This window comes from Seriola dumerili, unplaced genomic scaffold (assembly GCF_002260705.1).
Source record: "Seriola dumerili isolate Sdu_G_001 unplaced genomic scaffold, Sdu_1.0 BDQW01000199.1, whole genome shotgun sequence".
Lineage (NCBI taxonomy): Eukaryota > Metazoa > Chordata > Actinopteri > Carangiformes > Carangidae > Seriola > Seriola dumerili.
Genome location: NW_019174454.1, coordinates 593,820 through 616,423, shown reverse-complemented (window position 1 = coordinate 616,423; position 22,604 = coordinate 593,820). Strand labels below are relative to the sequence as shown.

General features: G+C 40.1%; 1 protein-coding gene across 1 annotated transcript in view; it reads left to right on the top strand.

The window, feature by feature from the left end:
* Positions 1–17,904: 17,904 nt before the first annotated feature.
* grik4 (glutamate ionotropic receptor kainate type subunit 4) overlaps positions 17,905–22,604 on the top strand; it is a 144,540-nt gene continuing 139,840 nt past the window's right edge. The window contains exon 1 of the mRNA XM_022753799.1: positions 17,905–17,986. Coding sequence (XP_022609520.1) covers positions 17,905–17,986 — 82 coding nt within the window. The remainder of the gene's footprint in view (positions 17,987–22,604) is intronic.

The window sequence follows — 22,604 nt, the reverse complement described above, 5'->3', positions numbered from 1 at the left end:
GAAAAAAATCCCACCCAGTGTGTATCCTCATGTGTCCTCGTGTAGGAGTGAGAACTTAAAGACAAAGAGAGGAAGAAAGGTAACTTGGAAGTGAAAGCCTTTTCTTAAACCTAAAAGCTCTGTTTTCCTCTGTGGGCACAATCTCTAACCTCCCTGACTGTGCTTTATGAATAAGTATTGAATGCAATTCTGCACACTGTCTGTTTTTACTGTAGGAACGGGAATCATATCTAGGTTACACTGGAGATCACGGAAAACAAGAAGCCCTTTCTGATATGCTTTATCTTTGTGCTCCTCTCTCTGCCGTAATATACTGCTTTAATTAGTATGCTCAGGAGTGCAGCATGAAGATAAGCAAAACACCTTTCAAAATTACAATTAATTTCAGAAGGTTGTTTTTTCATTTTTTTTCTGTTTTGCTGGATGTTTTTTTTCGTCCGGTCGTTCATCTGTCAATGTTTTCTAAACTTGTTTGTCTTTTTCCTTTTTCACTTTCTCTTCTCTAATCAGATCTGGTCTCACTGACACGCAGCTGCCCTCCTTCTGCCGTCCAATACTATTTTTAATGTTCGATGTCAACTGGCTTGTGTTTCAGCGGCTGAATTGCCTGAACACTTGTATACTTGTGTACAGCCCGGAATGGAGCAAGTGGGCAAAGCAAGCATGACAGCAGTGGTTGTTTGTTCAAGTACTTAGACTAATAAGTTTACTTTACCTGACATGTGACCTCTTGTGGCCGTGCAAATTATGATGGAAGTAGTCTGATGCTGTTGTACTGCCACAAAAACTCTTAGGATGGAGGTCATAGTGAATGCCAGGGCAGACAAAGCTTGTAACTCCTGACAAATGCATGCGTTATCTTGCTTACCAACAGTCAAGCTAGATTTCTTCTAGCACAGAAGCCTGATTTTAATTTCTCTAACCTTTGCCAAGTATTTTTAGATGCCTTAACATAACTACAGTATATCTTAACCATAGAGGCGGCAGACCAGAAACTGCTATGACTTTAAACGATTTGTTCATGGATGGTCACATCGGTCATTTTGGAAGGTAACCAGTCTTTTTTGAGGACTTGTTGTCATGCCTGTCTAAACTGTATGCACACCCTTTCTGTCCGTGTTTGATTTGCTGCTCTGCAAATTGGAAAGCAGTGTGAAGAATTGAGGGGATATAACTGTAGGAGGTGAAGAGTTCTGAGTATTGTGAGCACAAAAATCTCATTCACATCAGCACTGATCTGGATGGAAAACAACCTGGCTGTTGATCAGTAGTGCTTTTGTTCCACTAAAATTGCTCCGCCATGACATTTTGATTAAAGAGAAACATGTTTAATAACTGGCCGTGGAAACAGGAACTGGTTTGGCTGTTGGAAGCAAATTAATTCGTCAAGGTGGTAACATGATTCTTTTCTTGTTTTTGTATATTGTTTAGGCTCATGCACCTTACTTTGTCCTTTTGGTTAATGAGTTTTTTTACCTTCAGGCCGCATTTGTTTATAAGTGTTATTGTATAGAACTGTATTTTAACTGAGCAGCTATTTCCATCTAACACAAGTTGTTTTTCTTATCCAAGTCACGCCTGACCAAGGTCTCAACCGACTTTGGGAGGCAGATAGAGTAAGAGGATTTTCAGATTAATCTAAAGTAGAAACATTCACATTTGCATTTTCTTGTTTATGTAAGTGATTACTCTAATTATTCACTCAAAATTTCTTCAGGCCTCAGTTAGGAAATGGATTCTTCAATAGAATTTGACTGCTGTTTATGAGTATCACAAATTCTTTGTTTCATTATTGGAGATTTTCTCTCAAAATGCTGTTTTTCACAGGTTTTTTTTTTTTTTTATCATAACAAATTTCTTGACAGACTTATTAAAACAAACTCCCTCACCATTCAACCAAACACATGCGCTTAACCTTAGCCATACAACCATGGCTTACCACTCTGCACCTACCAGGCAACATTATTTTTCTCCTCAGAAAGGCTGCCGCTCCAGTGGGTGAGCCATTTTGGTCATGTTTTACTCTTGTGACCAGCAGAGATGATGAGATGATTAATAACCATTGTGGTGTCCTATCTATTGTATATATGCAAAGAAAAATAAGTGCGCTTATAGGACCTCTCTGCCATTGTGCACATGAACTAGAGCTGTGTCCTTGTTGTTGCAAAAGTAGAGCACAGTGATTTTTGTCTGAATCTAAAGCAGCCCTCAGAACCACTTGCGCTGCTTTAGTATCTGAATCAAAAAGTTTGCTTTCACATAGCTTTTATTGATGTGTACAGGGTTCTTGAATAATTTCAGAGGTGGTTGGGTTTGGGACAGATACTGAGCCGCTGCTGAAGCACTGTTTGCTGTCTTGCCTCCATTATCCACCACCCTGCAGGTACAAGCCATTTCTCTCACCGGCTGTGCACTGCCACAGAGGCAAGTTAAATCTGTGATTGTTTTCTAGCCAGGCTTCCATGATGGATGACTAGCATGGCTGGTTAATATGATGCCTACACACCATAGCTACAGTACCTCTAAGAACTGTGTGCGGATACGCTGTACTTACTGCTTGGGCTGGTTTCCATCCTCCATTCAGCTCAGTGATGGGTGACGTACTGAGTGGATTCAATTTAATGTTGGGCATTAAATTGACTGATATTGCAAGAGACATGTAACCTAAGGTATATAGTCACAAAACGTGTCTACATCTGGAATGTGTCAGATAATGGCTGTTAGGGCAGATTCAGCAGAACTGGCTGCAGCAGCCTCTGCTGATATCTCATATTCCTCGGGGGGTGTTGTTCTGCTCTGCCATCACACATACTAGTTAGGGCTTACTTCATTGGCTGCTCAGACCAACTCCAAATTGATTAATTGAGCTAATTAAGACACAATCTAAGACCCTTTAAGTAGATGTGTGTCTTTTTTTTCTAACAATCCAAAAACTAAACTTTCACCTCTCCTTCTTCCCGAGCACATTATTAATGGTACCCTTGAAAAATGAATTCACAGTGGACATTAGCGTGGCAGTATCTTATTAGAAGAATCAGGCATTCTGCCACTGACTCATGTCATTACAGTTTCAGCTGCAGCTACAGAGTAATTAACTGTGGGTCCAAGTGCCAAGACAAACAGCCTTTAGTTAATTACATAAGATACTTGACCCACATCGGCATCATGGTTTAAACCTATTGAATTAATTAATGGACAACAAAATCTACATTCAAAACATTCTTGATCCCATAAGCAAGCTGACTGCAGCAATGACCACCATCCGTCACTGCTTTCATGCAAGAGCTGGCGAATGGATTTCATGCACCTCTGCTCACCACTTCATGATCGGTCATCTCTGTGCCTTATTACAAACACGGATATGGTTATTGAACTAGAGGAAATGTTGCTGAGGATTATGTGGCTGTGATGATATAATAGTTATCTTATTTCATAGTGCTCTACACCTCATTAAATATTAACAATGTTCACCAGTTTGAGGAGAGCTACATGATTTTGTTCACAATACTGGAATATATGAGGATCTTATGGATGTATAGGTCATTTTGTAAATGCATACATAAGAAGATTTTAAAAGACAAACAAAAGCCCCACATACTGAATATGTGCTCAAAATGGATTAACCAGCCAGTGGTTGAGTGTGAGCAGGGTGGCCTGTCAGCCGACTGATATTAATGGGTGTAATTTTGATGTGTTTGTCATGGGAAAGTGCTGGGGTAAGAGCAGTGTGTCCTTTATGGCTGTGGCTTTACTCAGCAAAGAAAACAACCCAAGAGCCCATAGATATGCCTATAATTGTGGCATTAGAAGGAGGTCTGGCTTGTACCTCATTAGGAGAAGAGCACAGAGGGCCTTGGGGCCTTTCAGGACAGGCGGCGAAGAGACAGACTGACATACAGACAGAGGACAGAGAGACTGACTTCTTAGTCACGTTGGGGATGAAAGTACACTGCAGCTATTTAACTACATAAAACATAGACACCAACACACCAATTAACACCAAATAACGCGCATGCAGTAGAAATATACATTTGTCCTATATTTGTATGCTACAAATGTACTGATAGTCAGTTTTTTATTTGCCTCCAGATGCAGTTCAGTTAAAGGACCAGCTGTTTAATTAACAATAGCTATGTTCTGGCTCCTGCTGATTATGACTGAATTTTAGCGTGTATGTTTTTGCATTCACAGTGTAAATTTGACAAAATTAAGTGTGGCTTAAAATGTCATTATGCTAAATTTTCATTGTTGATGGACACTATTGACCCACAGTGCAGTGCACACGAGAAACTGAGAAGCTACTCAGAGCAGGAGAACAAAATCTCGTCAGTAGAAAAAGATCAAGTCTGTAACTCGCTCCACTTTTAAAGGAACACAGCAGCTACTGTGATTTGCTAGTGCTGGTGCCACCTCTCCTCTTAATATACAGTATCCTATCTAAAAAAAAACATATCTAAGTGTACGCAAACCTGATTCAGATTCTGGAATAGAAAGTGAGTTAGTGAACAGGTGTAATTCACAATGGCTTCTTTAAATTTCATCTCATTAAAATGTTGGTGAGGAGGACCAGTTTCAGTCTCTAATGCATCTTGTGACGGCACAGTTCACTATAAGATTGCACCATTCTTGTCTCTGTGATACTCCCTTTTCAATAGATAAGCAGCCATCTTTAGAACAAAAGAGCCTTTCAGTTACGTTTCTTTTACCTTCCATTATGCCTCCCTCCCCTTGCAGGGACACATTACTTCACTTTCTACAGGGAAAGGACAGTACTATTAATAGAGCGTCTTTTTTAATCTTTGTTTCTCCAGGGGCTGGTAATGAGCACCACTTTCCCATCCCTCATTTCCACCACGGGATATGTCCTTGAGCAAGGCATTTAACTTCCTCGACTGCTCAAATGGAGCTGCTCAGGGGCCAGAAGTTAAAACCTGTGGTAGTACAGGGCAGTTTTCCTGCTTTGAATTTGGAGCAGGGTTCACTAACAAAAGGATCAACGCTCAGCGACTGCGGTGTGCTACTAAGTTTATTTTCTGTACGATGCCTGTAGGTCTGAAACATAATTTCCTTGTCTGAGGTCACTGTAGTGTTTGCCCTGAAACATTATTCGTTGAATTGAGCTGAGATTTTGCCACAACTGGAAGGCTGCAGGTTCACTAACTGCTAAAGAAGATGTTTTTATCAGCAGCCTGTCTGTGTATCATTTATAAATCCTGAATAATACCATCAATTTAATGTTTGCATGAAGGTTGGATGATCACAAGGGAAAACACGTAGAATTATTATTATTATAATTTCACTTACGTGGTGTCTGTCCATGCGGACTCTTAAGCAACAATGAAACAAGTTATCTGCGAGTGCACACATTCGTTTGTGTGCGCCACATTTGTGAAGTTAAACTAATCACAGACATAGAACACGTATGCAACAAATGCACCTCGCCACTTGACCCTTACAGCTGTTTAACCCGAGTGACAAGCTGTTACAATTTGGAGGGACATCGATTTTGAAATCAAGTTTGTTTACCTCAGTGCGTTTCGCCAGCTGGGGATCCGTAGCTACCAGAGTCTGCCAAGGAACTGATTTTCAGGCTACACCGCCTGTCTGCTTATGACTTGTGTTTCTGCTTCTCTCTCTTTCTTTCTCTCTCTCTGTTGCCCTCGCTGTCACAGTGTTGTACAGTATGATTGAGAGTGTATATCCCCCTGGAGCATTCTGTGAGTCTTAGTCATTTAGTACTGAGTGTGAAGGGCATCATACACACACAACACACACACACACACACAGGTTAGGGTCAACCACATACCAGTTCGACCTCTGTGCTGTACACGCTGATGTAAGTAACAAGACAGTAAAATCTGTGGTATACCAGTATAGCGGTGGAGCACTCTGGGAGTGGGAGACACTTGAGAAGAGATAGATCAGATGAGCATTTGTTCCACATCCATTCATCTTTGAATCGGCCCTGCCCTTTTCCCTCTCATTCTCTCTTCTTTCATTTCTCCTCTTACGCTTCATGAAACAACACTGATTTCTGCCTCTCCACAGGCCACTTGTAAGGTTACCCTGCCAGTGTAATTCTACAGGGCACCTCCAGGAAATTTAAACCACTGCACTAATCAGACACAATTGTCGGTTTGATCGCAAGAATTCATTATAGCTGATTGTGGCTTGTGCTCTTTTGGTTCATTGAAGTCTTACATGCCTAAAAATTATGCAGTTAATTTAGATGGAGTGTAAGCGATTGATAAATTATTGGCATTATTGACTTATTAATTATTGGCATTATTGAATTATTAAATTATTGTTATTTGAAGGAGCTATTTGTATGTTTTGCTGTTGCTACATAGCCAACGTTAGCATTAACAGCTGTTTACTTACCAGTCTAGAAGACACGTTCGCCCGGAGGAAAGAAATGCTGATTTTTTGGTAGTTTTGCTTCGATTTCTATCACTTATTTTCTCTTCACTGTAGCATCGAGTCTGCCCTGAAGAAGTAGCACTGCTGAGAGGGCCTGTTATAACATCTTGTCTTGTAAATATGATTCATACTGAACTTGCCACATTTCTTCTAGACTGGTATTAAACAGCTGTTAATGCTAACGTTGCATGTGTAGTGATATTAAAATCTTTCATATGGCACCTTTTTAAAGACTGACTTTAAATGTGAAGTCATTTGCCATATACTATATTAAGTGCTTATATACTGCATAGCCTATGTATGTTTTCCTAATTGGGTGTGTGTTACTTGAGCAGAGCTTGTGTGCCATATTTCATGTCAGTGTCTCAATTGTTTTTTACATAAAATGAACACAAAGCAAATCAAGTTCATTTCTGGCAGGTTTTCCTCGTTTCATTAACACGAGAGAAAGAACAGACTCTTCAGTATTTAAGCACTTAGTGTTGATTCCTGCTGTTGAAGCTGTGGAAGATTTTTTTTTTAATTTTTAAAAAAAAATTTAGTATGAAAAATAAACACACCTTTTTAACCTTTTTTTTCCTGATGGTACATAGACTTTTTGGCATCATCTAAAAATGTTTTACAGAATATTATGAGTTGTGGTGATGGAAGTGGAATGGGAATGTTTGTGGATCCTGGGAAGAGCAGCATTACGTCTGTACATTTCCCCTCATTGAGATAGCTATCGATTAGCAATTTATTACCTGCCTGAGTTATTCCCATCTGCTTGTGGTGTGACTGGCAATAAGCGAGCAAGAGAAAATGGGCGGATGCTCTTGATAGCCTGCTCCTCTCCTCTCCTCTCCTCTCCTCTCCTCTCACTGCTTTAGATGGGTCATCCTTGCAGGCTGTATGAAGAATGTATAAATTCACTGTGGTACAGGGCTGATGGGTTAAAAAAAATGGTGCGCATACTGTAATGACAGCTTGTCAACATATTCTCATAACTGATTAACAGATTCACTGGTCCTGCAGTATGATAACAATGAGTTTGAAGACAATGTTGGCAGGCCTGAGGTTGCAGTTTTTTGTCTACTGAAAGTAACACTGCAGTGTTTAAGTAGCTTGAAGACGGTGCTCACTTTGACACTTATTTATGTGGGGAGATTATTGAAGCTGGGACTTTTCAACCTGCAATTAACACAAACATCTCACATCATCATTTAATTAGAACTTCAAATTATCGTTCTTTAGGGATGATTCCACTTTACCCTCCTGTCATTATAATGGGGAACCATTCATTGCTAAACCCTGAACAGCCTGTTGGAAAAAAAAGTTTTACACCTCCTATCAAAATGCTGTTAAATATTAATGGGCTGGGCTCACCTGAGATCCTTCTTGACTAGGCTTTTTTTTCTGCTCCTGGATCTGTGAAGGTCATTGCATCAGTTTTTGCCATATTTTCACTTTCTTCTCCTTTCATTTTCAACTTTGCTCACCATTTTACCATCACTGTCATCATACTGCTTTAAGAATCGCTTTCCCATTTTCAGACTGATTTTACCGATACACAATTCTGTTGTCTTGGACTTTCTACCCACATGAGTTCCACAGCTGAATGAAAATGATATGTTTTATATATTTAATGCCAGCTCTTGTTCAGCGTCTTGTAAGCAAAGTAGAGTGCAACAGTCATAATGTGTAGATGAGAGTATAGTGCTGTACAACACTGTAAATGGGCATTATGGGTGAGTTAATTATCGTGTGTCTGAAAAGTGTGTTTGTCAACTGCACATTAAATCTTGACACGGTCACTGTCTGTAGAGGACAAAGGTTGGAGGCTCCTCCTGTTTACCTCCCACAGTTAAAAACAGGCAAATTAACTGACTTTGAGACTGTAAGGAGTCTGTGTCTAGTACAGTAATGCAGTGTTGGACTTGCATGCAGAGTAAGACTCCAGTTCTTTCATGATCTTGAGTTGCTGGTATGTAAAATGAATTAATAATGTCTATGAATTGGCCAGTCAGTTTCTATGCTATAGTACTAGCGAGTTTCTCTCTCATGGTGAGCTGGAAGTGCTGATGTAGAGCTGCAGGATGGAAGGGTTGATTCAGCTACTGTAACAAAGATAGCAAGTGTAGTGACAGACAGAACAATGGTTGCCTGCGCCTCAGATGAAGACACTGGGGACAATTGTACACTTATTGTTATACATGTTTAAACCCAGCAAAATATGGATGGGTGAGCCATATTTTCAAAATCATACAGTAGTATTAACGGTAGTTACTGTGTTTTTCCTTCCAGCCTATCATATCTGCATCGCATCACTTGACTGCCTGGTTCTTTTTTCTAAACACACTATGTCTACTGCCTTGTTGTTATATTTGCGTTCAGTTACTCTCACCCTGTAGCCTAAAATCTTGGACCAAAAGTTTGTGCTTCTGGAGGAGCGGGGTTTTCTAAGGTGGAAACCAATTCCGGTACAGTTACTGTTCAAAGTTTAAATACTGCAGAAAAACGTAGAAAAACTCGCAAAGCATAGTTCAAGTCTTCACTAAAAGATTGCTAAATAAACCACCTCTGCAAATTCTACAAAAAGCCCCGGACTCCTCACCAGTCAGCAGATTTGAGGAAGCCTCTTAGATTACTGTACTGTAAGCGTAGTTTTCTTGGACTTACTACTCTTAGATATTCTGATTCAATTTCATGAGCTGCTGCAACAACAGACCAGACCAGTTTCCATCAGCCTTGTATTGCCCCCAACAGGGATTCCGCAGAGATTTGCTGTTAATAAAAAGCGTGTTTACTGCTGGGAGATGCTGGTCAGCCTCGTGCTGGCTGCGAAAGTCCAGTTCATTCCAAAGCGAAAACTCTCAGGTTGTTTCACAGAACTGAACAATGGAGCTGTAACCGATATTTTCCATACACAAATACCTCCACCTTCTTCTTTGTTGACTTCATTATTTTACCTCGTGTCTAGACATTTCAAACAGACAGACAGACATTTGCTTTGAACTGACTGCAGATATTCACCCGAGGAGTACACATACCACATGCATATTAATTTTCTGCAGCTTGTGACAGTCTCTCAAACCTCCTTGAACATCGGTCACACATCACTTATTTCCATCTACAAGTTGCTTTTGTGCCAGTTCCGAGACTCCCAATGCAACAGTACATGAATATATGCAAATATGCGAGTCTCATTATGCATTTGACTTGCCTTTGGTTCAAACTGTCAGCTTTAATGGGCCATTTGCAATTGAATTACACAACGTTTGATGTGTGATTGACAGTTTTGATATTTGGATTGTGTAAACTGTTGCTCTGACAGGCAAGTCAAACAGCTGTCAGACCATCCTGTTCTGTCAATCGCTGAGCTTCCTCATCTTTGCCCGTTGACACAGCGCAGACAACCTCACGATCTTGATTGTCAAACCAAGCCGAGACCTCTTATTGTATTGTCTGACAGGATGCTCTTATTGGGCGAGGAGTGGTTATTTTGGGCTTTGTTGATTGGGCTAAATAAGAATATGAGATTTGGTTAGAAAATAATAAAACGTTGAGAAGTTGAAGGTGCGCCGACACAATTCCTCGGGAGCAGATTTGATCAGTTTGAAAAATGGTACTTGCACTCTTAGCTCAAGTTTTGACCAACGGACCTTCAGCTAACTAGTTAACATTCACCAGAACATTAAAGCAGGTGTCAAAGCAGGTATTGTGCTTTTGCAAACCATGGAAAGAAGTGCAGCAGCAGTTTTTCAGTTTGTGTAATTTGGTTTTGGTGATGTCTGATTTTGCCTCTCTATCTGTCAAGGGATGATAAAGTCAGGAAAGAGACTATAAAATGATTCTATTGTTGCAGCAGATTTTTACTGTCTGCAATTTCTGCTGAATGAAATTATAATCAAACAGTCTTTTTTTTTACTGAATTCTTGCACTATTTTCCAAGAATTCAGTTTTTGCAAACGTATGAGATGAGAATCAGTATTAAAACCAGACTGGTGTCACGGGACGCAGAACGAATTGATGCTGTTGCCAGAAAGTCAACATGATTAATATTTAAGGTCAGCCTTGGTGCCAGTTAGTCAGTCAGTGAGCCATTACCCCCTATCAGTATGTGTGAAGTGAGGGTCAGAGCAGAAACGGATGTATTTATAGCCCTTTGCTCTCCTCTGAAGTCACAGCTGCTCTCCCTTTATATTAGTTTACTCCTGTGCAGATCTGGATACCCACCTGTAATAAAACATGGCCACTATATTTGTACGTCTTACTGCTCCAACGGTGTATCACAGCTCGCTGCCAAAACCATATGCTTTGTAATAAGGTGTCTGTGAGGCTTTGATCTCCAGGGGTGTGTGTTCGTGTGTGCGGGTGTGTCATGTAGTGCAGTGGTTTGATCCATACGCTATAAATCTTTCTCACACTTTGTTTTCTTTTTCAAGCAGTTTTCATCTATAGATGCAAATATGCTGTATATACCGCACATTTCACAGTCACACCGTGACAACAGAGAGCAGAAGGCTGAGAATTGAGAATGAGATCGAGGAAAAATTGTTGTATTGCTTGAGAGTGTCTGTTTTCCTCCGCACGCTGTACAGACACAAAGGCCTATTTGTCAAGTATGACACTGATACTTAGCAGCAGGCTGTGCTGCAAGACTGTCGATGTCACCCTGTGGCTTTTATGAAAATGGGATTTAAGCAAAAATTATACTCTGTGTGTGGACCAGTTCAAGTGGTGTAAGGCATATAAATAATTTGTATAAGGGAAAAATTGCCAAACATTGTTGTTTTCTTCTGAACCAAAAAAAACCTCCATTATCAGTCCTTCCAATATTTGCCAGTCTTTCAGCTGAGAAAGAATGACTGCAAATTTGACCAATCCCCACGTTATTCCTACATAATTACTACCATCTCTAACCTATTTATGTCTTTTGCTTATCGTTACAGTTTTTTATTTATGACACTAACTGCACTAAAATATTAGTTTTGAAGATTTAGTTTGTTTCTCTCTGCAGCTAATTACATGTTTTGAGCATTGTGAGGTCTTTAAAGCTTTCTAATATTGACTGACTTTGGGCCACCAGGGGAGGGAAGAAGCATAAAAACAAGCTTTGGCTATGGCTAATGTGCTAGCAAACAGTTGCCTACACACACATCCAACAAACATGGAGTAATATTATTATCACATTCTTCAGTATCTGTCAGCAGATTTGCAATAACACATGTTCAGATTCACTTTGTGTTTTTCCCCCTCCACCATATTTTGTCAAAGTCTGATAAAGTCTTTCAAGGGACTGACTTACTAGCCTTAATTTAAATGAAGAAATTACAGTATGCACTCGTTATTATACTGTATACTTCATCTGAAACCTTTCAACTCTTTTCAAAACCATGTTAGGAACACACTGAAATTGCACTGCAGTCTTCGTTTCAATGAGTTCATCTCTCCATCTCAGCCTCCACTGGTTTTTCTGTGCGCAAAGAAACAAAAGGAGAGTTACAATAGCAGGCATTATCTTTCACAATCCTCAGCCTATTCAGTATTCAGAAGAGGCTTATAGTGAAAATGCAATGGGTACAACTCTATACAGTATGATTGCCTGTCTGTCTACCTATTCATATCAACTCACTGTAAAGGTAATCTGTGCTATTGTGCTCTTCATTCCCCCACAATCCAGTCTCTGCACGAGGACTTTAAAGTTATAGATTTTGATGCTCAGAAAGGATCATCACAGCTTTATATTGTCGTGAAGTTTCTGTCCAGTGTGTTAGCGTCGTGAGGACTAAAAATATGTAGAAGATACTGCAGCTGTCGCCGGTCCGAACCTAGCGCCTAAGGTTTATTTATTAGGTGTTAGGTGGGATGCAATGTATGGACAGAAAAACCTGTCTTACAGGGAAACAAAATAGTTAAATAAACTGTTGGCAGGGATGTTTGGACTTGAGGCTTGAAGGCAGTGAGTTTAAAGAGGAAGACTTTTCTGGGATAGAAAGCCTAAAGAAAAAACTGAGAGAGGAGATCTGGAAACTCAGATCATGTTATGCGTCCACATCCCTGCACAAAATGGGAGAAATTTCAGTGGAAAGTTAGAATGTGATGAAATTTAATTAAAAATAAATCAAACATACATGCCGAGTGTGCTCTCAATTGATTTGCAACACACATTGTTGCTACATATAAGCTCTTTACTGGCACATATTTATAGAAATGTATAGATACCTGCTGCTATACCTTCTGTTTTTCTTTCTTAGACTCACAGATTTTACTCATTTGTCTCGCAAACATAACATGTTTTGAAGGGACAGATTGATTTTCAGGCCATTGTGTTACAGTGCAGTGGCAATACAGTAGTAGAGCTATTCAACATTTTGTGTTCATGTTTCCCAGATCTGATGCTAAACTCAGATTCATGTCATAGATTCAGGAGTGGTGAAAAACAAGGACAATCATTTAACTCAATTTTCATTTTGCCTGTGTATTGAGCGTATTGGAAATTCTGTTGAACTCTAACACAAACAAGCTGATCTCACTGAAGAGCCATTAGTGTTACAGATTGCAGTGACTATCAGTCTGAAGCCTGCCAAGGCTTTTGTCTACACTCAGTGGTGATTTCTCCTGTGAAGCCTGCTGCTACATATCTGAGCTACGATTGGCATTGATTTGCCATAGTTACCTTCAAGGGTATCGAATCGGCTTTGTGTATGCTTTTTTTTTTCAGTTCCCAAAGCTGTATAAAAGAAATAGGGTCCCATTTGTAGAAGTGGTAAAGCTTTCAACTGCTATCTCAGTGATGCGCTATCTGAGTCCATCAACCGTGCTGCAGTTCTGTGTGTTGGGTATCAAGCTAGTTTCAAGAAATCTGTTCCGGTTGACTCTTCCCTGTGCTTCTGCACTAAAACATGTACTCTGGGTTATCAGTTGTTATTTGTACGAAAGCATTTTACATTGTCTAAAACACACCGCTCTCGAGTCAGGCTAATTGAACAATAAACGCAGTAACCCACCTGTGTACGTAATGATATAAGCTGCAAGGAATTTTCAGTACACAATTAATTTCAGAACAGGCCTCTCATTTGATGCTGTTTTTCTGTTTTTCTCCTCTTCTCAGAACCTTGGGGGAAGAGTTTTGACAGCTGTTATTTGCATAGTTTTACTAGAAAATGTCTGTGAAATGATCTTGATGTGTTGACAGTCCTATCCCACTGTTCCGCGGGCTCTCTCCGGAGCAATATATTAGTAAAGTGGTGTGAGAACTCACAGTATCCGTCTCATTGCCAGTCACAGGCAGTGAGGCGCCAAACGTTACCTATAAACCAACAAAATAAACGGTAGGCAGATGAGATTCTGATGTAACCACTTATTTCACATGGCCGGTTCTTTGATGCTCACATTGCAGAGGTTCGGGGTTTGATTTCCTCTTGCTAATGTGGGTCATTAATGCTGAAACAATCTCCATTGCCAGAAAAATCTGTCAAATATTTATCCGAGACAGATGTGAGACAGTTGTGTTACTGCTGCTTTATTTTTATTCCTTTTAGTTAGTGCTGCAGTGGTGCAATAGCAGCCTGGGTGAATCATTCCAGAGTGGATGGATGATTACAGACAAAAACACAAGACACAGGGTAAAACAAGGACACGGGCTCAGGACAGAGTGCATGTCTTCATTTCCCCATCCACATTTACATATTCAAATTAGTTAGTTGAAGTGATAGTCTTGCCGATATTATGTTTACAAAATATACCATCACAGCTACAGTGCACAGCAGACATTATCTGAGCCTATTCATCACATGGGATGCTGCTTTAGCTGTATAGATGTAGTCACTGATAAAGCATTTGGTCCATTTATTACATGGATTCTACCTTCAATGGACATAAGTGACATCAAACACATTTTCCCCTGACAGATAAGTGATTCAGGAGATATAGAGAGATGCTTGGTCATGTTGTTCATCAAAACGTAACAACAACAAATAGGTTTTCTGCTGAGCTTGTGACGTCCTCTGCGTTACTGATCTGCTGCTGAGACTCAGTCGGTACAAGTACACACTAAAACCTATGAAGGCATATCAAAATTAAATTAAACAAACCCAAACATTTGGTTCCGCAGCTCAAGAGAGGCTGAACACTTTGTGAAGTCCAGATGGCCAGCTGAGACTCTCCAGGTAAACACTACTCCAAATCCAGAGACCACCTCCTACCTCAAGAAACAAACGTGCCAACATTTCTGAAATAACCAAACAGGTGCAAACACAAAACTTCCTCCTGATGAAAATGACTTTGTGGCTACATTTGCACCTCTGCTGGCTTTGTGCCTGTATGAAAATAGAATCCCTGGACTATTGAGCCTGGCTGCACTAACCTTCCTGTCTGCCATCGTCACAGGTGTACTGTCTGACATTTGGATGCTTTGTCCTCCAAGCACCTAACATATCAAAGTGGCTCACTATATTTGGCAGGATGAGTCTAAAGAGGGTCTTTGTTTGTCCTGTCCAAAGTAAAGTCTTTAATACAGTTCCATTCTACTTGCCAGTACAATATAGTCACTCCGGTTGCACTGACATTGTCACTGACCCCTCTCAGCTTCTTAGTAGAGTCTCTCTACCTTGAGAACACTGACGAAAGACAAGACACTGCCCTCTATCTTTTACCAGAACCACCTGCTCCTTCGCTGCAGTACATAAAGCGGCGAAACCTCGATGAACAGAGAATAGGACATGCATTTATAAGTCATGTAAGAATCACTTCAAGGAATCCTGATAAGTTAAAATAGGAACAAAAAAATATGATGAATGACAACACTGTTTTTCTGTTTTGCACTCAAAATCGTGTAGTCAACTTAATGACAGTACCCTGTGCTTCTGGTATGCATTCAGCGCATGCAAAAGACTGCCAGACTGATCTGTGGCAATGCTAGATTGCCAAGCAACACTAAAAAATAAGTTTACCTAAACTGATATTGAATGACACAGTTTCTCATCTTAAATCTGCAAATTGGCCATTTGGGGGTCACATAAACAGGTTGTGAACATTGACAAATCATCACCTTTTAAGTTAGTATGGTAACTTGTTAGCAAACACTTGCTTATTTATACATCCAGCGGTTATGGAGCATTTGGAGTCATGTTGCTGTCCACCTGGTAAATGCTAGTCCAATATGTACTTGGGATTAGCTCAGTTTTTGGTCTCTACCAGTTCCTGATGGAAATATCTGAGGGGAGCTGCAGATATGGGCGATAACTTTCCGCAGCTTCCTCACTACAAGCGTCTCCTTTTACATCGTCACTTTGTTTTTACATTGTCTTTTGATACATTGTTATTATAAAAAAAAAGTTAATTTCAAACTTCACATTGGTTTATCACTAAGACTAACACTGTATAAATGTAAATATGCCATAGCTCCACTCTAGTTATTGAATTTGCATGTTAGTGGAATTTTTGAGTGCAATGAATGGAATCACAACCACTACCAAATCAACCAAATGTTGAAGCTCTATTTCCTTGTTTTCAATTAAGCATGAAATGAAAGAGCTCTGTGGTGTGAGCCCAGGTTTTATTGTATATTGAGCAATTATCCTGAACAAAGACAAAATCAGTCAAAAGACATTTCAATCCAGTCATCATGTTTGAAGAAGCTTGGTCTTAAAAATTAAACACTCTTTGTATTTCCACACCTGGAGAATATGTGCATGTTTGTCCTATCCTCCTCATTTCTCTTCTAAATCCTAGAGGGGAGTTTTTTTTCAGTTTTATAGATGAGATGCTTTTACTCTTCTACTGAAAGTAGGACCAATACATGTATCCATCATGGGTTGAATTGTGGGTCAGTTAGGACTGCGGAGGACTGATTTCCCTCTCTGAAATCTGTGATAAATACAGCACCTGCACTTAAAGTATTACCACGACTAAGAGCATAATGCACCCCCTCCAAAGTCCCCAGTGTACCTCATTATCCTCAGTGCTGTGGGTCTATTGAAGGAGATCTAGAACCAACTTCTCTCTGATTTACCATCCCTACAGCACGTTCTCTTTTCCCTCCCACCATTAATGTTTAAACTCCATGCTCTTAAACTCATCATAGTATGACCGAAATGAATAAGCAGAAGAGGAATCACTGAGTCAATTCATTACAGGAAGTTAAGAATTGACACATGGGACACATTATCATATTAATACCTTTTACATATTGTACTTCTTGACATTTTTCAGCGTTTTAAGCCTTGGGCAGCTTTTTGAAAGAACTGACATGTTTTTGAAGCTAACCCTCTTTGTTTTGTCCAGAAGAGCATGAAGTGCAGAGCAGCATATGATCTGATATGTTGGTTAAATTTGGAAACAGAGCTCAACAGTTGCCCTGCTGCCTTGGGCAACCAGATTTGGACCACAATCAAATATTTTTTGTGCGGTCTGTTTCCCCCTGTTGGTCAATCATTTTTACTACGAAAAAAAAAAAGGGGGGGGGGCTGCTTTCTTACAATCCTCCACCTGAGTGAAAGAGAGGCTGCTGTCACATTGATTTACTCAGATGGAAAGAATGAAACAGGTGAAATAAAGGGTGGGATAAAAAGAAAGTCAAAACAATGACCCATCAACATTACTGAATAACCCACAGCAGTAGATCAGACACTGATGCTGCTGAACAGGGGAGAGGCACCTGGAAAAACAGGGCACAGAGGACACCACGCTTCAGAGTATGGACGCAGCAAGCAGCAGCCTTGTTTTTCTATCTCAATATACACTCTAGGACAATGGAGGCCTAAAAGTTGGAGAAGCAGCTTGTGACTGGAAAGTTACCACTTTGATCCCTGCACTGCCAGCATAAATCTGGGTAGAAGTGTGAGAGTAATGCATGCCACTCCCAAATTACCACTACTGAAGAACCCTTAAGCAAGATAAGAAACAGATGAAGAGAGGGAAGGCTTGGTAATTGACTCAAGTTCAATGCAAGGATTTAAAATAAAGTCTAGTTTCAAGACTTTAATCTGGGCAACTTTTCGGGTCCAAATACAGCACACTAGCAATATGTTATTGCAATTGCAATAATGCAATTCAGAAGTCATATTATTTGTGTTTCGGCTCCATGCAGGAGAGACTAAGGGGATGCCTCGGAGATTAACGTCTTTCCATCTCTCACACAAACAACTGAACACCAGGAAGCAGATTCACTCTGGCCCAGTAATACAGAAAAAAACTGAAATGAGGGAAAAAAAGTCGTCAAAAGTCCCGTGGGCCTCACATTCACTTAGCAGCAGTTTCACACTCTCACACTAACAGACTCCCAGCATGCAACAAGAGAGACAGATAGACAGAGCAAAGGAGAGAGAGAGAGAGAGAGAGTGCTGTGTGTCTGTAGGTTTATCAGTATGCTGCACAGTTTTGGCTTACGTATGTCCCTCTTGATGTTGGTTGATGTATAAACGGTGTGCTCTCCTTTGTATGTTTTTCAGGTGGCTGTGACAGGGGCACCCCCGGGGCAGGACCCATGAGGAGTCAAAGAAGATGCTCACAGCCTGGGCGCTTCTGCTCTTCTTAGCCATGTGGGTGAGAAGCACCTCTGGTGGCCCGCTCTCCTTCAGAATAGGTAAATCGCAAGAATAAACCGAAATAATGCACAAAACTTACTGCCTACACATGTTGACCCTGGAAGTCTTCTTTCTTATTGGTTTAGAGACATTACGACTCTCACTTGCAGGAAATTCATATGGATAAAAGGATTTTCTCATTCATATTAACTAAATGAATAAATTTCAATTTTTAATCATCAAGTTTGAGTTTGAATGTAATTACTATTGAAATGTCAGCTCCAATTCAAAGAACAGTCGAACTTCACGGGCTGTCAGGGGAAAATTGGCTGAAGAAATTCAATCAAAGTGTTGAGAAATACCGACGTTTCCCCAGTCACATATGGCTTTAGGTATCAACAGGCTAAAAGAAAGTCACAGTACCAACTGGCTCGGAAATACTCTCGGCCAAGCTGAGACAATAAATGATCCTCATTTGTTCCAAGCAGTGTTGCAGAGAGAAATTCATGAACTATCTGTTTGTGTAGAGTTTTATCATTTTAGGCTATGCTACAATAGACATTGATAACACCCAGTCAGTTTGTGAATTTAAAAAAAAAGCTACCTGTTTATTATAACTTAGAATGGCTGGATGGAGAAGTTTAATAATGTACTGTACATACTGTACGTTTTAGTGCATATTCATTCGTAGACAGTGGTACAGCTTTGACTGAAAATTAAACCATAATTAGCTTGAAACATTCGGTTATCTGACAGACTCTTACTGAACATGGAAATGCAAAATATTTAATACAAGTTTCCATCAGAAGACCGTGTGGTTTGGATATGATAGGTCAGCTGATAAGTAGAGTTCTCTGTAAGTCACTTTGTTCTTTAATTAGCTGTAAGGTTTTCATGTTTCACTCTCATGTAATTAATCTTCCTGTCTTTTTTTTTTTTTCACCATATATTATCACAGAACTGTTAATTATAACAACACTTTTTTTCTCAAAAGTCTAATAGAGATTAATAATTTTTACCAGTAGCGCAATTTGTTGCCAACCCATTGAATATGTAACCATAACCATGATCTCAGACTAACCGCATTACTACCCCTAAACTGACTCTTTTAATCATAACAATTGCCTTAATATATTATCTTTAACCCACATGTTCAAAAATCAGTATGCTGAAAGTCAGTTTCACTGCCACAATATACCATTGTAGCATATATCAAGATTGTAAGTTGAGTATCATCACTGGGCTGTTTTAAATACCGTATGATCAGTATAATTTGGGGGCTAAATGAATGCCTGCCTTTATTATGCAAGCAGCTAAAACATTTCATACAGTGACGGACACAAAGTCAGGCAGAAACCACAGTGATATTCTGCTTCTGGAAATAGTGGCAGATCGGTGGACCAAGGTTGAGACTGACTGTACTTTGCATCTTAGAGAGCATGGTTCAAAAGTCTCATAACCTGGCAGAGTCTGCTGGGAACCAATGGGAGTTGTTCCTTCTTGTTAATATTCTCTTACAGTCAGCAGGTCTCTGACTCGCTGTCACGAGCTCCCCGTCTACCAAAAGTTTGACTGACTGTCTCTTCATTTATGCATAGACCCCTCGTCTCAGGTGGGAAAACTGTGTGTTTGTGTGTGCGTGTGTGTGTGTGTGTGTGTGTGTGTGTGTGTGTGTGTGTGTGTATGTGTCTATCTATAGAGGTAAGGATAGAGATTGATAATGAGATTGATTCTCCCATCGTTGTCTCTCAGTGGCTGGCTTTAAATTTACATCACGGTTGTCAACTTTCAGAAACAGCTGAGAGTGAGATTTCTCATCGGGGGGAAAAGGGTGCAAGTTAATGACACAAAAGCAGTAACAAATCCCCATGTGATTATTGTAACCATTAAGCAAACCCAAACAGTGCGTTAAAAATGTGAACATTTCTTGATACAGAGCAGAAGTGAAGTTTTAATTATAGAAAACAAAGGATAAAATAATAAATATATAAAACGAATAGTTTGCCTTTGTGAAAACTAGTCTCTTCTGCTGTGATGGATTCTGTTCTCAATGTGACAAAACTACAATGCGCATTTTCTGGAAAAATAAGTTCCAGTAGTGATGAAAAAAATTGTTTACTTTAACTGAGAACAAGTCCCAGTTTTACAAGCTCATAAATGCATATTGGAACTTTAATGCAGCATCTCTCTGATCTTCCCCTCCTCTTCTTTCCTTCTGTGTGAGAGCAATAAGTCTTTTTATCCTCCCAGTGTTTTAAACCTTGACAAAACTCAGCGTTAGTTCAAACTGTCATCTTTGAACAGTATCAACATTTCTTATTTTTGAACAAGACGGTTTTTCTTTTTGTTTCCTCTGCTGTCTGCTCCCTGTCTCACAGCTCTGCTACAGCACAGCCACGGTTTGCAGAATTTGTTTGGTGGTTTGGCATATGATGCCCCACACAATCTTCTGTACTTTGAAAACACAGCTTCAGAGTTTATGGTAACAACAATCACGACCAAGAACAAATTATTTTTTTCTGTGGACTAACAGCCCCAGGTCTCTGCTTTCTGTCTGGATCCTTTACCACCCTCCACCTGATTATACAAAAGCACCTTCACAGCGGTGGTGGTTTATATTTATCTCAGTCATGTTGCATCATTGATGGATAATTAGGCGCTTGGTCTGTTAATTCTAATGTCATCTGTGCACAGAACCAGTCTCTTTGCCAGTGTACTTTCAGTATGCGTTTGTGTGTGCTCTATTTGTGTGTGTGTGTGTGTGTGTGTGTGTGTGTGTGTGTGCTGTACAGGGCATGGATATGCACAAGCACAAGCACAGGCACACACACATTTCAAAGCACACTAAGGCACGCAAACAAACACATACCCCCAAACACCACCACAAACTCCCTGCCATTTGCACTCCAGGAGATGGTATTTAACATGGCTGTCCCTTGAGTCCTGCCTGGCTGGCATAATGTCACTGTCTGGCCTTCTCTGAATGTATCAGGGCCAAAAACAACCTCCCACCCCTGCCACATTCCCCGCCAGGACCAGCCAGCAGCCAGCAGCAAGCTTAGCGTAGGTGAACTGAGAAACTTCTCTTTGTCTCTGCTTTGTTGTTTGCAAATCCGTGGAATAAAATGGACTTAAATTTGCAAATTAGTTCAGCCAGATGATGGCATGCATGCTAGGTCTACATGCCATCTTATGACATGAAGGAAAGACGGGAAGATGGGTGCGTTGCAACAGTGGAACAATCTGTAAGTTGCCATGTTGTTAGAAGCTGTTGTAATGAAAGATTAATTGCGGAGGTGTTGACCTGAGAAAGTATAAATAACTGAATTAGCTTCAGTTTTGCTTCTCAAACACCACACAGACAAATGCAGCTTTAATTAATCATGAGCAGCATAATTCAGTAGATGAGATCAAAGAGAAAAACACATAATATGTCAAACACAGTACGTTATGTAAAGTCAATTCACAAAATACCATAATGGAAGAACCTGTTGTTTAGAAGATCTCTTCAGACATGGGACTGCAGTATATAGGTAAAACATTTAAACATAAGAGATAGTGCACAATATTACATGAAAATCCCTGTTCACAACCATATGGTGCAGGTTGTTGTTGTGGGTGGTATTCCCTCATTAGTTAAGTGAAAGAGCGTCTCGTCAACAAGCTGCCGCTTATGCTAACTCTGAGAAATCATCTTCCAGATTCGCATAATCACTGCTATAAGCTGATGTCTGTTTCTGTTAATTCAGGGAGCGAAAGTCTCGGAAAAAAACCACATGATCCTTCATTAGAGCTAAATTCATGAACACAGCCAACTTTGTCTTACACCGCAGAGCCCTCGCCCTCCACTACATAAACGCCTCACACACACACACACACACACACACACACACACACACACACACACACACACACTCTGCCTCTGTCTAGTTCAGCATCAGTATATAAAAGCCAATTATCTGCTATCTGTAAATCAAAGGCAGTAGAAGGCTTTACAGGAGGTGCATTGCTTTTCTGTCTTATAGCCCCCTATTGAAATGAACTTCGTAAGAAAATTTGTAGGAGCAGATCAAAATAATGCAAAGCGATCACTATGAAAATGTCTTCACTATCGGTATATTTCAGCGTCTCCTTAGCACGATCAACGAGAAATTCCAGTGAAGTGACTCTTGATAAACTGTATTAATCAGTGACAGACAATTAGAAGATGCGTCCAGACAGACACATCAGGTTCTCTTAACTCTCTGAAGCCCTCAAAATGTTTCCTAGCAATGGGCTTCACCACAGTGAAGGCCTCCTGCTATGAGACCAACACCAAATTTAGTTGTTGGCACCCACTGGGTGTTGGCTCACTCAAGTACTGAGGAATTCCCTCAACAGATATCCTTTAGCTCACTTTAAATGTGTGTGCTATACTGCAAGAGAGCGTGCTTCGGATTTCATTTTTAGAGCATGTGTGGTCCCTCTTTAACCAGAGAGTAAGGATTAATATTGATTGTTATGGAAATCTGTTGTAAGCTGCACACAATATCACCAGCACCAGCATTTTTTGTCGTTCATAATGGATTTGGGGTGGCAAAAACTTCTGTGGTCTTGTTTTGTGTTGCATTACAATGCCCTTGAACAGACAAATAAAATGTACTTTGAATGTTTTTTCATGTTGCTTCAACCTGTGTT